The following is a 17490-nucleotide window of genomic DNA, read 5'->3' as shown; positions in this document are numbered from 1 at the left end:
TTTTAGACTCAGTGAGACAACATTTACTGAGAAAAACACAACTTCATCTGAACCTGCTGCTGAAATAACACATTACAGGCCAAAAAACATAGCTCACCATTTCACCAAGATATATAAAATAAGCCTTTGTTGTGTATGGAAAAAATAATTTGATCAGAAATGTCAGAAAAGACTCAAGTTCTACAGCAGGCTAAAATCATCTGAATATCATTCTGGAGAATATGGCTAAAGTGGAGCCATGACAACGTCACTTAAAGGGGGGGTATTATGCAAAATCGACTTTTTCAAGCTTTGCATCATGTTATTCTGTCATTCCCTCATTAAAAACATGCCTGAAGTGTTGCCTTGGCACATTCACGTATTTTTGAGTAATCTCTAAAAACTCTGATTTTGGCCATTTTAGGGATAGGTTTGCCCGAGTCCTCCTAGGAACGCCCCCACCTCCTGGAGACGCCTCCGAGCTTTCGTCACCAGCCGAGTAACCAACCACTGCTCCTCAGCAGAACCCCCTCCCCACTGATGCCACAGACAGCGTGTGGAGGGGGCGTGTCTGAAAGGGTCAAAGGTTCTTAAAGAGACAGAGGCCTATTTCAAGACATTCACTACAGCCATTTTGAGAGAGCAATTTTATACAAGGCAGTTATTCTAATTTACTACATTTACAGACCAACAGAAGGTTTCCTCATCATTGTAGTGTGATATAGACTGGTGCTATGTGATTGAAAAAAGCATAATACCCCCTCTTTAATAGTATGACGATACAATTCATCTGGAATAAGGCATTGCAAAACCCAATACTGCCCAGAATAACATGGCCAGCACTAGTGAATAACCAAATGTCTGACTCTGAAATGAAGAAATCTGTTACAAACGGCAACTGACACTGACGCCTCTTGCTGTTGGAGAGACTTCGCCTGCAGATGAATTCCTGCAGCATTTGTGAGTTTTATTTAACAAACACAACAATCAGTATTGTCAGGTAGTGCGTTTGGTACCAGCCCTGGTGCAGTATTGGGCAGCGAAGGGAATAGAAACTGAATAGAAATATTGTCTCTAACTGTGCTCTTTCACAATACTATAACTAACCCCTGATCCTCCGCAGACGGGCCGGTAGAGCTTTTACAAACCCAAACATTCAGTCTGCTCTCAGCTGTTAACGCTCCTGACATGTTTCCAAACGTGCACTGGATTTTAAAGCAAACACTGCAAATGTAATTGGTTGTGAATAGTCGTGTTTTTGGAATAAGCTGGAGTGTGTATGAGCCAAAAGCCAGTAGTTGAAATGAGTGACTGTCATGTCTTTGCACAGTTTTAGTCTTAGCTTTTAGTGTTATTTTAAACGTGCACTTTGTCATTTTAAATCTACAAATCTAAAGCCGTCATCTATACAGTGTTTTCAGAATGCGACCATGTCCCGACTGATTGCATCGCATGTACCCCAAAGTATCAGGAAAAGAGGGAGTGTGTGAATTTGAAATAGTTGTGTGTTTTAAAAAAAGAACTGGGCCAAGTTTGTCCAACACGTAGAGATTGTAAGTTTCTTTCTCAGAATAAAGAAAGTAAAGTCCTCCCACTGGATGTACACACTCAAACTACCAAGTACAGGTGACGGCTGAAGAATTTTCTCTACCGTTCAGTATTGTGAAAGGCGGGACACGGGTCAGCTCCCTGGAGTCCCCGCGCTTCACTCAGGTTTGTAGCTTCGTTGCTGTTTGTAGTTTTGGCGTTTTGTTCCTGGGACAGGTGTAAATATTGCCACATTAGTTTTTGTAAAGTCTGGTTAATTGGGAACAAACAGTTTAAGGTTCTTTTGCAAACGGAACAATAAAAAGAAGAATTGCACTGTTGTGTTTTTTTTAATAATGCATTTGTTTGATGAATTGACCAAACCTGTTGATGTACGTCTTTTTGTTTTTTCTGGTGAAAAGGTTGAAGTAAAAAGGACATTTCTACTTTATTTCATAACTTGTGTGACCTGGCTCTTAAAGCAGATCAAATAAAAAGTGCAAACCCTCCACCTTCCTCTTCAACGTTGGTTTGTTGTCATCAGGGTTTATTTGGTTCAAATGTGTCACGGAAAATGATACACACACACACACACACACATCTGAAAACATTTTTAATGAACAAATCCAAAAATAAATAAAGTAAATATCCTAAAATGTCTAAAGTAAATAAATCAGTTGTCCAGGCTCATGAGCAGGGCTGTGCCTCTCTTGATCCAGTGTTCAGGAGGAGCAGCTCCACTCTTCAGCTCCACTCCCACCACGAAGGAGGCGCGGCCGCCCTTCCCCGAGCGCACAGGCAAGTAGTAACACGGACACAGGTACACGCCTGTGCACACGGAACATACAGGGAACATGTAACACCACAGTCAAATACTGTATGTCCTCTGACCGTCCGTGTGTATGTCCACCTTTAGACCTGCAGGCTAACCGTGTGAAACAAGCACACGTGCTGGTGAGGACTGCGTGGCGGCAGGCATGGCAGGTGCGGCAGGTGCGGCGGGGACAGCAGGTGCAGGTGCCGCCTGCTCCCACATGGGGCAGTACCGCTATTGTAATTTTCAATCCTGCATCCGCATGCATCTGGAATGTTTTGCCCCGCTCCCGTCCCCAAAATCCCGCAAGATGGGGATGTTTGCACCAGTTCAACCCCAAACTAAGCTCTGCTCCTGTCACTGTAACACGGCCAACGCAGACTGACTCTATCATGCGCTTCATGTCCAATAAGTCAAACACTGGCTGTGCACTCCATCTTCTGTGGATCCGTCGTAGAACTTGCTGCTCTTCACCTCTATCCATGATTCTCTTGTCGTGTCAGTCATTAGCTCCATTTGGAAAAACTTCTTTTGCATAATCCAGAACAACAGGCCTGTGTTCACCATCGCAGCTTGTTTCACATGTCTAAAGTTGTAAATAAGCCTTAACATATCCATGGTGTAGCTACTGTAACCATGCGCTGTTGTCTTGCGTGGAAGATGCATTCAGGGACAGTGAGAAGTGCGGGACAGGCGCATTTCATCCTGTCCCTTTTTTTTTAAGCTATACTTTATTAATCTCTGTAGAGAAATTAGTTCTCTGCATTTGACCGGGGGACAGGCGGGAATCAATCCCGGGAATCAAACCCCATTAAGCTTATTTCCAACTTTTGATGTAAAACAAGCGGCGATGGGCGCGGGGCAGGTGAAGACAGGCCTGTTGTTGTGGATTATGCTAAATAAGTTTTTCCAAGTGGAGCTAATGACTGACCAGACGAGACAATCATGGATAAAGAGGTGAAGACTTCCACGACGGATCCCCCGGTCTCTTTCAAGCCTGTTACGGCGACACGAAGCGCACACTGACCGGTGACGTAGTTTCAATGTACAGGACGCCTCATAAACAAATGAAGTCATTAATGGAGCAGCAGACTCACCCTTGGCCATCTTCTTGAGTTTCTTCACAGGTTTGAAGTGGATGGTGGGGATGGGACACACCATCTGCATGGGCTCAGGCTCCACCAGGCACGCGTTAGGCTTATCCCAGCCGGCCCCCTCCAGAAACAGGCCGCGGATGTACACTCCGTCCTGAGGGAAACAGAAACAACCCACCCCACCGGGTCAGAGCGGGTCAGCTTAACCCAATAACCACACCAGGTCAGAGCGGGTCAGCTGTTACCCCAATAACCACACCAGGTCAGAGCGGGTCAGCTGTTACCCCAATAACTACACTGGGTCAGAGCGGGTCAGCTGTTACCCCAATAACCACACTGGGTCAGAGCGGGTCAGCTGTTACAAAGAATGAAACACTTTGCAGAAGCTTCATGGGGCTGTAATCAACATCAGAGCGTGTGAGCAGGGGGGAGGAGTGGCTGTACCTGGGGTGGCTCCAGCAGGTGGCCGTCCTCCACATTGAACACCATGAAGTCCCAGGACAGAGTGTCTACAGAGATCTGTCACACACACAGCATGTCCATGAGCTCAGGTCAGACACTGGGAGCACATGAAGGTGATGGCTGACTACAGTATACACTCACATTGTGCTGACGGGCGGTGGACTGCAGCACAGCGGTTAGGAAGCTGTTGGGGAAGGTGAATCCAGGGAACCAGAAGAGGGTGGGGGGCACCGTGGTCTCCGCCCAGGAGGCAAACTGTGACACGCGCAGGCACAGGTCTCTGGTCCAAGCTGCCAGAGGCTTCAGGGACGGGTACACCTAGCACAGCAGGGAGGCAGGGTGAGAAAGGGTGAGGCAGGGTCACGCAGGGTCACGCAGGGTCACGCCTACTACTACAGCACAGAATGACAGTAAAAGTACAGCATGGCGCATGCTAGACGACCGGCTAGAGAGGGACAGTCTGTAAGGAAAACACAGATTTAACCACGCAAATGAGTTAGATTTTCAGATGAACCGACTCATAAATCGATCAAAATCACAGCAGACACTAAAGCCATCGCACACCAGAACGCAGCACGCCGCGGCACGACCTCCCACGAACGTCCATGTGGGATTTCAACACACACTGGAGCGTCACGGCACTTCAGAGGCTTTCCTCAAACTGTGCGGGGCTTTAAACACGTGATTTATACATTTATCATAAATACTGGAAGACACGTATGTCCGTGTTGTAAGAGAGAGAGCAAGCGTGTCTCTGTTTTTGCAGGTTAATAGCAAATCCCCTGAAGCATGAGCTCTGACGATGGTTTCTGTCTCCACAGAGATTAGACAGCGATGGCCTCTCCAACAGTTCAGCACGTGTTTGTATATGTGAGGAAAAAGGCTTAACTATGGGACAGTATAAGCTTAATATTCACAGGCTAATGATAATTAAAGAAAATAATCATCTCGAAGCTCTAAAGCACATTGAGAGAAACGACTGAGAGAAGATCCACTCGCTGCAGCGTTATGACCACTCTGCACCTTCACTATTGTGTTGTACAGGTGGATGTGTGTAGTGCAGTACCTTCTCCCACAGGGGGGGCACTCGTGCATCATGGATACAGTTGAAGGTCTCCTCCAGACTTGGTGACATCACCACTAAGCCTTTGATGCCTTTCTGTAGCTTTAAGATGGAGGAACTGAAACCAAAATAATACAACTTTATGGCAAAGGACTGAAATCTGTCACACGTCACACAATATCCACAGAACGACAGTTATCAGAGAGAGGGGAGTGAGGATTCACACAGGTCTCTGGTATGTTTGTTTTCCCTTTAGGCACGTCTACAATATTGCTTGGTTAAGCCACTCGGTACAGTTTTCAAAGAAAATGACACGTGTGCAGTAATGCGATCTCTCTTCCTAACTTGCGATGTCTAGTGGCGTAAGAACACACTGAACAGTCCACAGAAATCTGAAGAGTTGCCCGGAGTATTGTAGCCAGCTTGCTAACTGCACGAGCCAATTTTTCCTTTTTATTTCCATCAATCTGTTTATAGCCATTACCTTGTTAATTCCTGGGCTTATCCACATGAGAGAAACTGGCACAAAGTTCAGCGTCTTCACTTCATTCACAAATGACCTGAGGTCTTATTCATTTATATTAATGGTGTCCAAACGTGGTGACAATATTCAAAAACCTGTGCCTGAAGTTGGCCAATTTAAACTGTTAGCTATAACATTAATATAAACAACACAGGATGTTGTTGTTTCATATCAACATTGGAATAGATACAGACGGCATATCACCCATATATGGTCATGTTTGAAGCAGTCAGAAAACAAAGAGGAGGAAAAAAATTAACTTTCTCCCATTCTCCCTATTACTGGCTGAATTATGAATATATTTTTCTACTATAAAGTTACAGATAGGGCTGGGTATCGATGAGATTCCCCAAATCGATATGATTCGATTCACGATTCACTTTGATTGATTTTCAATTCTGTTGAGAATATCACGCAGTACCAATTTGACTTGGAAATGGAAGACATTCTCAGAACTAATGTTGCAAATAGTAGAAACTAACTTCAACTTTTGTAAATTTGTAAAAATATGAATATTTACGTATTGTTGCAATAATTGGCCTTTGACAGTAAACAACATGGCTGCCACATGGCTGTGGGACAAGGCAACAAGCTATTTTTAACTTGTTTTTTGCCCTGCTGTAACTTTGCTCCGTGGAGGGCTAGAGGGACGAGCTAGCATCAAAATGATGAGTGGACGCGATCCACTCTCTCATTTATTTCCGAAGGTCGGGGCTCGGCGAAAGGTCAATTGCAACCATCCCATTTGTGATTTGAACTTGTCTGCAGCCCTAGACTGTGGGCTCTAAAATGCACACGTACGTGATGGTTTCCAGCAGGGCGTTGTATCTCTGCATCTCCTGCAGCAGCACCACGTTTAGAGGGCTGGGGTTGTCCATCAGCAGGAATCTGGTGTGCTCATAGTCCATGGGGGCTGGGATCTTAGCGCTCACATCAGCCAGCAGATCCAACACCTGAGGAAGCACAGCAGTCAGGGGGAACATGGGACACGGGCAATTCTTTCTCATTTTTGACAACATAGCTACTTTTATTCAAGACAACAAAAAACAATGCATTAACATGGTCAAATCTACTCTAATAAGGACAATTTCTTCAAAAAGTTATCTATCTAAATATCTAGTTACTCTTTACTGTCAATAAATATAGTATAAAGTGATGACGCATTTGAAACATTTGAAATTGTAGTTTTACGAAGTGTCTTAAACTTGCATTTTGAAAGTATTCCACATTGATAGCTGGTGTAGAATATTTCGCAATAGAAGAAGACATGTACGTGATGTTAGTATCAGAATGAGAGTGGTATATGAAGTGGTAAGGCGTGCTGAGTGTGGCAGAACACTCACTCTGTCCTCTCGACTGGGGCCTGCGCTGGCTCCTGCGGAGCTGCTGACCCGAGGCTGCAGGGACAACAGAGTATCGAAGAGGGTGCGCGTCTCCGCGATCTGACTGGCGATGTCTGCGTTGGGGTGCTGTCCGAACACCTCAGGGTGCTCTATGGCTGGCAGGTTACTGATGAATTGAACACAAGAGGCCCGAGAGCATTCCTGAGGGATGTAGTACGAGGACAGGGGCGACAGCCTGACGGGAGGGACACAATCACTGGAATACAATTCCAAAACTTTTTCTACTTATTAGTTTGTTTGGATAATGCTTATGGAAAGTATTCATCGTAGCTTTACTCCAGTGAAGATGAGTGTCGGGGGATCTTACTGGAACATGGGCTGGCTAACAGCAGCATCGCAGAAGTAGTCATTGATGTATGTGGTCAGCAGGCGTCTGTCCCAGTCGTCTGTCACATGACCTCCATAGTTGACCCCAGCGATCAGTTGCTTGAGTGCGTCCCAGGGAACCTCCTCATACTTGTCCAGGTACCAACTCAGTAAGCTCTCGCTCACCTGCAAACAGCATCACAGACACGCTGACAGAACATGACTCAGCTTTTAATGTCTGTGAAAACAGCATCACAGACACACTGACAGAACATGACTCAGCTTTTAATGTATGTGAAAACAGCATCACAGACTGACAGAACATGACTCAGCGTTTAATGTCTCTGTGAAAACAGCATCACAGACACACTGATAGAACATGACTCAGCGTTTAATGTCTCTGTGAAAACAGCATCACAGACACACTGATAGAACACGACTCAGCTTTTAATGTCTGTGAAAACAGCATCACAGACACACTGACAGAACATGACTCAGCTTTTAATGTCTCTGTGAAAACAGCATCACAGACACACTGACAGAACATGACTCAGTTGTCATAGCAGCAAGAGGAGAGGAGAGTTTACTCTGCAGAAATGGCACTGTTTACATCTAATGATACCCTGAGGACCTTTGAAATTGTGTAGAGGAGGGCATTAACGACTTCTGATATTTATGATGGTAGAGGCAATTTGATATTAGCAGGTGTGTGTGTGCTCATTGATGAGGAAACAGCATAACCTGGTTTAAAGCTCTAAAGAGCCCCAATATCTTAATATATAATAATCTTAAGCTCTGTCGCGCATGAACTCTTTGTTGCATGTTTGTGTTGGTGTCTTATTCCTGCTGCTGTAGCAAATGTGATGTTTATTGTATTTTGCCATGTGATCATTTTTGTGATAACTTGTTTTACCCATTTCCAGGGTGCCTACTGTACGTCTGGCCGAGGACTACAGATGAAAACTAGCCTTTTGGCTAACTCTGGCATATTTTACAGTTGAGCTGTTATGTTAATATGCACTGTCCTTGCAAAAATAAATAAAATAAAATAATATACACACAATAGCATGAATAAGTTTTACTAAGTGCAGTCAACATATTCATATTCTTTACCTCAAAGTCTGAATTATTGAAGCCATACACGATGTTCCAGCCGAGCTGTAGAAACTTCTTCCTCTCCAGCAGGATGCTGTGGAAGAAGCAGAGCGCGAAGAGCAGTTTCCTGTAGTAGACTGGTCTGGAGCAGCGGCTGAACTGGCTCTCTGTGACCAGCTGGAACAGACGCTTCATGTTGGCCTTCACTCCCTACAGACAAAGCACACAGTTCCCTCACTAGAACATGCAAAACAGTTTTTCAATTCATCATATACGTCTGAGATTTAGTTAGTAGAGCGAGATTTTTGACTTAAGTGGTACTGGTTTCAGCATTTTCACTTTGTCCTCATTCCAACCAAAAAGATTTTCAGCTGGGGGAGGAGGAGGCCACAGAGAGGGAAGACACCGCTTCAGCAGGGATGTGGGGAAAGATAAATCTGTCTCCAGCAGCAGTTCAGTTCTAAGATCAGTGTGGCGAGGCCTTAGGGGCCCTTACTAACAACAAGCCAAAGGGGCCCCGGGCTCTGAATATAGACTAGTGCCGTCACAAACACCCATCAGCCTCTGCTTCCCCCAACATAACCCCCACCATCAACGATCTGCAGGTGGCGCTCTTGTGTTGTAGGACATTCATTCAGGCTTTAAAAGGTGCACCTTTTTATGACGCCCTCAGGTGTGCGACCCGGTAGGGGCCAATGGTTTTTTGACCGCTTATTTTTATATGGAGTTTAGTTGTTTACTTGCCATCTGTGGAAATAAAGTGACAGAAGAAGCCTTTATGCACTCATTTGGAGAGCTGGGAAGCAGACACAACAGCCATAGCCATCGGTCACACATCTCAGTGGCATTTCAATTGGCCACTACACAGACGCAGAAGGATTGGGTCATGGTTAGGGAGGGGATATGTGTGCAGAAAGTGAATTTGTTTATAAAAATAGTCACACAGCCACCGTCCGTATCTGCCGGGTTTAGCTCCATGACTTGGCCTTGAACGGAGAATGGTGACTGCGTAGGGGCGATAAGCGCTCCAGCTGCTTCAACCTCCTCCAAGGAGGAAAGTCATTCTAATTAATGAGCTTTTCCTTGGTCTCAGCATTAGTTCAGATCTCCAGAGCAGGTAGTTCCCTCCACAGTTCATCCCTTTTCCTGCCAAAATATAGTCCACCTTTCTTGAAAAAAATCCCATTCATATTTTGCATTGACTTTTCGAAAAATTCAAATATTAAGAGTTTCAAATGATGACCTACGTGCAAACTCATTGACATACATTTTTTCAATTGAAGATTTATCTATTTTTTTTATAAACTGAAGGTCTAAAAGCATTTGGCTGTATTAGTATTTAGTGATTTCCTTGGTGTAAAATGTCTGCGTGATGGTCATTATTATTGACTACCTGCAAAAAGCAGAATACACCCTCAGTCCAAAAAGAATCGACTATGCTCTGGCAAAATAACCTTTCAATGCCTTACACTTGCATTGCGCTTTACAAGCCTGTATTACTAAGTTTCTCAAATTGTTGCACTGTCGTTATGATCCACTCTGATACTGTTGTAGCCACAGCTGCCCTGGGTAGACTGACGGAAGCGAGGCAACCAGTCTGTGCCACTCACTCCATTCACACAGTCCTCCTGGTGTTCCCAAACGGTCTCCCATCCAAGCACCGACCAGGCCCGTCCTGCTTCACTTCCCAGGTCTGACGGGATCAGGCAGAGCAAAGGTGGTGTGGTCCTAATTTAGGGAGTCAGATGGGGGTTTGTGTATGACTGTGAGAGGAGGCAGACCTTTGGGGGCTCAGTGGTCATCTTGATGCCAGCCTGGAGGATTGTGATGGGAAACTCGGGGTGTGGGGAGGAGCTGAGCCACAGCCTGAAGTCTGGGTGAGGCTCCTCCACCTGCAGCTGTTCCACCAGCTTATCCAGCTCAGGCATCCAGGACAGAGATAGGTGGCAGTTTGCCAGGAACACCCAGTGACCTACGGAGAAGAGACCAGAGTACAGCTGAGATTATCACAAGGTTTATTTCAGTCTAGAGTTGCATTATTGTCTATCCAAGATCTTGATGATGAGAGAATGTGACCACTGCACAAAGCCTTCTCCAGCACACCCCAAAGGCTTTCAATGAGGTTATGATCATGGACTCTTTGGAGCATTGTCTTCTTGGAAAATATACCCATGCCATCAGAAAGGAAAAATCTATTGACTCCCTATATTTAGGTTCCTGATCTGACTGAAAGTACTGCCCCCAGGGAAGTAGGTGAAACAGTCTTGCCTGTCTGAAAGCATGTCAAAGGGGGCTGGTACTGAAACAGCCCCAAGAACGGCGAAAGGTTCCTGCGGTGCGAAAACGCCTCATGTTGCTGAACTAGACCCTAACAACTGCAGCAACCCCCAAATGGGACTTTTCTGAGAAGTAGTGTCATTCAATTCACAGGGAGGTCCAGGTGAACACCATTTGAGGGAATGTGAACTGTTAAACGAATCCCATATAATGTATTTCAGATCATGTTTGTAGAGCACCAAACTGCAGGGTCAGCAGCTTTTATGCCTGTAGGACTGCAACAGTATGACAGAGCAATGAGCAGTGAGATTTCCACACGCAGCTGTGCAAACGTTTCACAGCTAATTTCCATTTCTGGATAATTAAAATGAGGATAATGTTTCTTTGGAGTTTACAAGCGATGGCACAAGTGGAAATGTTGGGAGTTTGTCTGTGGTCTTGGACCAAAGGTATTTTATCAAGAACTTTTCGGACAGCGGGAAAATACAATTAGTGTCAAACCTGATGCTGTCCCAAGAGATAAGACGCTGCTGCTCCAGAGCCGGCAGCGGTGAACCACGGTGAGATGACATTTGGGTAATGTAATGTGCATTGAGAGGCTCGAAGCTCCAGCATTTACTTCTCATAAAAATACACTAAAGCCCTATTCGCACGGGATTAGAATGACCCCGGGACCTCAGGTAAAAAGTAAATATTACTGATGTCCTTGGAGTTTCTACTATATTCCCATGCAAATCTGCCATGTCAGTAATCTGGGAGGAACAAATTCCCCCGATTTTTACCTTTAGGGTAATTCTGCAAACCGATCCTCAGGTGATTCTAGTCCTGTGCGACATGTGGGAGTTTGGAAAGTTTAAAGTGTTAAGTATAATGTTGTATGTGTGTATTTTGTGATATAACATTTGTCCCAGATAGATTACTCCTATAATTATTGTACAACTATTTAGTTGCACAACACATAACACTGAAGGTCAAGTACCCTTCTTGACGCCGTCTGTGATCATCTGCTTGGCGATGGGGGCCTGTCCTTGGCCCAGGGAGAGAGCGTGGAACTGGTCACTTTTGCCGGAGGACTCGGCCAACTGCAGCAGCTCTCCTGTGGGGTCCACTCCAGGAGACAGGACGAAGATCAGCGGAGTGTGGCATGTAGACTCCTCCACAACCTGAGAGCACAAACGCAAACTTCAGTCTAGAGAGTCTTATATATATATATATATATATATATATATATTGATCAAATCAAATCAAATCAATTTTATTTGTATAGCACTTTTCATATATGTCATGTAACACAAAGTGCTTTACAGATTTAAAAACATTCTCTCACACCCACTTCCTTCCAAAAATACAGACACATTGTCGCGTTCACACTCCCCCCACCACCTCCCCAGAGACACACCGCACAAGCACACAATACACACTCAAGGTAAAACAGTGGAGACTATGGACAAAAGGCTAAGATAAGGCTGGGTGCAGATAAACCAGGTAAGGGAACACCATCCAAGGGGGCGTCTGCATCGGGAGCGGCACCTCGGCTGCAGCCACAGGGACCAACACAGGGTGCCCGGACAACACCACACCTCCATCCAGACACCCACAAGATAGCACCCCAGCAGCCACAGCCAATCACCGCTCCCGAAACAGAGGGCTCCTCCAGAGGAAACTGGAAGAGCATAAAAATTGTTAAGATAAATAAAAGTACGTAAGTAAAATTGAATAATAGGATAAGAAAAAAATAAGACCGAGAGGTAAAATACATAAATACAGAATAAATATTAATAACTATTAAATGTCAATTTAATTAATTATAAGGTGCTGATAAATAATAAAAAAAATAGGCCTAGCAAAAATAAATATCAGTTATAGGCTAAGCTAAAAAGGTGGGTCTTGAGCCTGCTCTTAAAAACATGAACGTTCTCTACAGCCCTGAGCTCCTCCGGCAGGTCGTCCCAGAGGCGAGGGCCGCAACACTGGAAAGACGCCTCACCGTGAGTTTTCCTGTTGACTTTAGGAATAACTAGGAGACCCCTGCCGGAGGAGCGAAGGGGCCGTGAAGGTTCATAGGGTAAAAGCAGTTCTGAAAGATAAGAAGGACCAAGACCATTAAGACATTTAAAAACCTCTAGAAGAACTTTAAAATGTGAGGGCATATATATATATATATATATATATATATATATATATATATGGATGAATATGATCAACCTGCCCTCACACAGCTGGGACAGAGCTAACATCACTAATGTTACCTCCAGTCACCAGCTCAGGTCCTGAAGAAGCCACCTGGATGTGTGGCTGACCACCTCACATTTGACAACACACCTTATCATAGTTTGAATAGCTCGGTAGCTCCCAGTCCATCTCCAGGCCAGTCTTGATGAAACAACTTGTATCACATTTGTAGAGCCTTTAAAGTAATAAGTGAAGTGCCCATTTCAACTGAGCATGCATGGGTCAAGCAGGTTCCAAATTTCGGCCCTAACAACCCACGCCGCCGAAACGTGTGAGTGAGGTCAGGTAGTGGACCGTGAACACTGAAGTATATTGAGCCATAACCCTGAACCGCAAGGCTTACAGGCTTTGGTGACGTTTCTTCTACAAATGTATTTGGTCAAATAACCGAGGGAAGTGACAGAGGCTCAGGGCGGCTGCTTTGTATCAATCAATCAATCAAGCAATCTTTATTTATAAAGCGCTTTTCATGCATTTCATACAACACAAAGTGCGTTACAGATTTAAAAACATTCCCTCACACATACACATGCAACATTCCCACTTGCCCCATCCACCTCCCCAGAGACATACACAAGCGCACCACATACACCCATGTTGGCAGTCGGGGACAGAGGAATGAGTAGAACATGGGATCAGCCTGATAATGACACTAGGCCAGGATGAATGAGAGGGTGTTTGAGAGTGCACATGGGGGACGACAGATGGAAATTAGGCTACAATCCGGTGTGGCTTGTTCATTAACTTGCACTGTCCCTACCAATTAACCAATAAACTAAACTGTCACTTTTTAAAATAATAAAAAATTGTCCAGGAATCACAGAGGAAAGTTTCCAAAAGGTGAATATGTGAAATATAGTAGATAAATAACTGCCTATTATCGATTCGCTGTGTCAGATCAATCACGAAAATAAACAAATGAATTTAGAGTCTAATCTATGTGGGTCGGTCTGGCCACAATTAAAAAAGGGTTGTTTCCTGTCCACCTCCCAAAGCAAGGATGACGTCTGCACTTTCTATAAAGTCAAGTTATAGATTGTCTTAATGCTAAGATAATTGCTAAGATTTTAGTAAATAAATTAGATTTATGTTTCATTACGAAGCCTCTGGAGAACAAATTTTAATCCCTGTTTAAATTATTTCTTGGAGGCCTCAATGGGCTTTTGAAGTGAGGCAATGTTCTTTCCCACCTAGAGAAACTGGGTGCAGATATTGGTTTTCTACGGGAGACTCACTTTGTTATGAATAAAGTAATCCCAGACAGAAGGGGCAAATACATGATTGCAACTTGAACACTTTATAATGACCCAGTTACATCTATGCTCCTAATATAGATGATAACCAGTGCATGTGATCCTTTATTTCAGCTATACCTAATATGAAGCATTCAAGTCAAGTCGGAACTGGGACTTTTCGATGCCCTGAAATGCTGCTTGAACTTGTAATTATTAGTTAACTCTGATCTGATCAGAGAAGTTCATCTTAACAATGAATCTTTAAATAAACAGTGCACCAATAATGTGAGCCTTTGTTATTGGTCACAATCCACAATATGCTGTTCTTTAGCATCTTCTGAATTACACAGCACTGGTTAACCACAAAGTGTTGTTTTCATTTCAAACTATTGAATCCTCCTGCAGAGCTTTGCTCGCTGTACTCAGGGCTCCAGACTAACATTTTGTGTAGGTTATGTCAGTGCGCCCAAGTATTTTCATTTGGACGTACCAGGACATAACTTAGACGCACCACTTTAGGAATGTTTCAAATGCAAACAGGAGTCTCTTCTTGGACATTTTTGGTTATGGTTCAACCTTGGAAATAAGGTTTAACCTGCACCTGGACACGTGAAGATGAGAGATTACGGCGAGGGCCGCCTCAGTTTAGCCTAACTTTAAAGCGCCTCACGTCTTTGGGCTTGAAATGGATTCACGCAGACTACATTCTCTTCCTGGTGGATGTAACTCTGGACATGCGGTCGATTCTGCTACAGCTGGACACACAGTTTACGTATTTGTCTGACATCTATAACTGCATCTGGAACTTTGCTGAAATATTACATTCAAGTGTGCACAGTCCGTGTTGCCCCTGAGGCTGTGCGCACAGTCTGAGGCCATGCCCAGTGATGTTCAAACGCTCATCGGAGTAAATTCTCCTTTGAGTTAGAGCACATCCTGATTAGTGGAACTTACAGTGGGAGTTTTCTGACATGGGGTGTGGGGAGGATCAGGGCAGTCGCACCGGTGCAACCGAGGTAAAATGGTCGCACTTTTGAGCCCTGAGCTGTACTTCATGTAAAGGCGACCAGACTAGTTCCCTGGAGTGAGATTCAGGTCTTTGAATGAATAAAAAAAACACAGCTGACAAAGTGAACAGAGGAGCCACTGACCGCCTTCATGTCCAGGATGGGCGGCTTCACGAAGCGAGGGTCTAGGTTTTTACAGATGAAGGAGGTGACGCAGAGGGACACGCGGTCCTGACGTAAGGAGCGCACCAGCAGCATCTTCTGAAAGTCGTTACATTTCCCCTGCCAGTTACCTGCCACGACATCAGAGTCAAAGATCACAACAGGTCAGATCAAAGTCTTCAGTCAGTAACCTAAAAGTCTCCTATATGAGGAGGCTTCTAAGCTCATCTTTTTATTATGTGAGTGACCACAATTTTGAGAAACCATTTCTCATGATTTTCAATTAGTAAAAACCCCAATTCATCAAATTGAATACATTTCTTTTGCCCAGCCCTATGTAAAAGAATTGAACTTTATATTATGGATCCTTTCTCTGTTGGTACAGAAGGAATTGAAGCAGCTGAAATAAAAAACAATAAAATAAAGCTTTGGAATAACCCGACCCTGAGAAGTGAAGATGTTTGGACGTTAAAGCAGTGACACCTCCTGAGTCCTGATTATACAATTGTTGGTACAAACCGGGCAGAGGCTCATTCTCGGGCTCTGCGCTGGTGAACCACTGGTGCCACTCTTTGGGCGCCTGTTCAAAGGAATCTCTGATGCCGCGGAAGTTTGGAAGCTTGTCCAGCATGGTGATGTTGTCCCAGGCCGAGTCCTGCAGCCAACTGGCACATGTGTTATAAATCTGATCCTTTTTATTCAGGACCTGTGGAGCACAAGCGACAGATGAGATCCTGTGTTACTGCTCAAAAACACTAATGAGAACTGATGAAGCCCACGAAGATAATCCCATTTGCCAAAACATGGGGGAGAGGATGACAGCGATGCAGAGCAAAAGCAACACACAGTAAACACAATGGCTCTTAATAATCCAGGTCTGTGTCTTCGCTGTAAAAGCCAAAGTGAGGTCAAATTTAGAATTTTATTCTAAACTCCTTCTACTCCATAGTCAACTGTTGCTCTGTTTCTCTAAACTCCGCCAGACTGCACTGTAGACCCCCCCACCCCCCCCCACCCGCAATATATCGCTGAATATATCACTCCTAGTTTGGAGCCCATTGTGTGTTCAGTTACCAGTCCTCCTCGGAGGAAGAAGCTGTACTCATCCATTTTCAGTTTTCCATCCACCTCCAGGATCTTGACACACATCTGGAAGCTAAAGAGCAGCTTGTGTGCCTCAAACAGACCGCGGCATGTGTTTCTAAAAACAGTAGCACACTTCATTAGCCGCCTTCACTTGGACCGTGGATCCTCCATCTGTGTGTGAAGCTTACCTGTACACAGCATACGTGTGGTAGTCATTGAGATTGTCAATCCTTTCCTCCAGTTTGCGGCTGCGCTTGCTCTTCTCTATGCTGATGTTGAAAAGGCTAATGTAAGCGTCCAGGGCAAACTGGTACATTGGGTCGATGCGGCCCAAGTCATTCAGAATGAAGAACAAGATGGAGGCTCGCTGTGCACAAGGGCGATAGGCCTGGGGAGAAAGCACATCATTATGTCTCATGTCGTTTTGTGAACATGTACTCCTCTAACTAACCTCCCTGGCAGCGTCGATTTGGATCTCTGCGGTCTCACTGGTGACCAGCTGCTCTGAGACCTCAGAGGAGGTCATTTTAGATGTCTGCAGAGTGTTGACCAGCGTTTCATCGTCCAGCAGAGATCCAGACGCCTCGTTCAGGAGCCTGAACGCAGAGAGAGGACATGTGACACATTCTTACTACAGATGTCACATTAGAGTTACAGCAGTATAAGACAAAAGCACTGAAGCTCTTTCTATGTCAAACTGAGTGCACATTGTATCTTTAAAGTAGACTGTACCGTAGGATCTCGTCTTCCAGCTTCTGCAGGCTTCGTTTGCCGTCTGCGATGCTAATTACTAAAGAGTCCTTCTGACTCTCCAGCTGTGGACGCTCTTTCCGCACTACAATCCCCAGCAGCTGGGCCTCCAAACCCTGCTCACACAGACACCATTGGACAGGACTCAAGACAGCCTTTTCCAAAGGAACATTGAACTCACCTGTTCTTTAACAGCGAAGTTGACGATCGTGGTCTTTGTAGAAGTCTCAGGGGTGTAGTGGGGGTTTGACAGCTTGGTGGTGATGTAGAAACGAAAGTCTGGATTGTATTCTATCTCCTTGTCACCTAATTTCATGAGTAACCTTCCACCTGTAATAACAGAGGAGATGACAGGAAAGGCAATAAGCCCAGCAGACAGAGCTCTACTGTGAAGTAATTCATGTGCAATAACTTTGATGCAAAACCACCTCTGTATCAGTGTCACATATCATACTCTGTTCTGTTCTAATTTGAT

The 17490-nt window shown here is 44.7% G+C and overlaps 1 protein-coding gene across 1 annotated transcript in view; it reads right to left on the bottom strand.

Moving 5' to 3' along the window:
* Positions 1-2179: 2179 nt before the first annotated feature.
* The window catches only part of dnah2 (dynein, axonemal, heavy chain 2), a gene marked incomplete at its 3' end in the record, with an annotated part of 104648 nt that continues 89337 nt past the window's right edge, over positions 2180-17490 (bottom strand). Inside the window, exons 70-87 of the mRNA XM_079563752.1 lie at positions 17197-17345; positions 16998-17131; positions 16717-16861; positions 16454-16653; positions 16254-16380; positions 15699-15885; positions 15162-15310; positions 11523-11706; positions 10048-10238; positions 8285-8476; positions 7173-7357; positions 6806-7040; positions 6264-6415; positions 4943-5057; positions 4018-4194; positions 3859-3933; positions 3418-3568; positions 2180-2334 (exon numbers count right to left, since the gene is read on the bottom strand). Coding sequence (XP_079419878.1) covers positions 2180-2334; positions 3418-3568; positions 3859-3933; positions 4018-4194; positions 4943-5057; positions 6264-6415; positions 6806-7040; positions 7173-7357; positions 8285-8476; positions 10048-10238; positions 11523-11706; positions 15162-15310; positions 15699-15885; positions 16254-16380; positions 16454-16653; positions 16717-16861; positions 16998-17131; positions 17197-17345 — 2903 coding nt within the window. The remainder of the gene's footprint in view (positions 2335-3417; positions 3569-3858; positions 3934-4017; positions 4195-4942; positions 5058-6263; positions 6416-6805; positions 7041-7172; positions 7358-8284; positions 8477-10047; positions 10239-11522; positions 11707-15161; positions 15311-15698; positions 15886-16253; positions 16381-16453; positions 16654-16716; positions 16862-16997; positions 17132-17196; positions 17346-17490) is intronic.

Source organism: Gobius niger (genome assembly GCF_951799975.1).
Source record: "Gobius niger genome assembly, chromosome: 9".
Taxonomy (NCBI): domain Eukaryota; kingdom Metazoa; phylum Chordata; class Actinopteri; order Gobiiformes; family Gobiidae; genus Gobius; species Gobius niger.
This window is presented reverse-complemented; position numbering and strand designations above follow the sequence as displayed.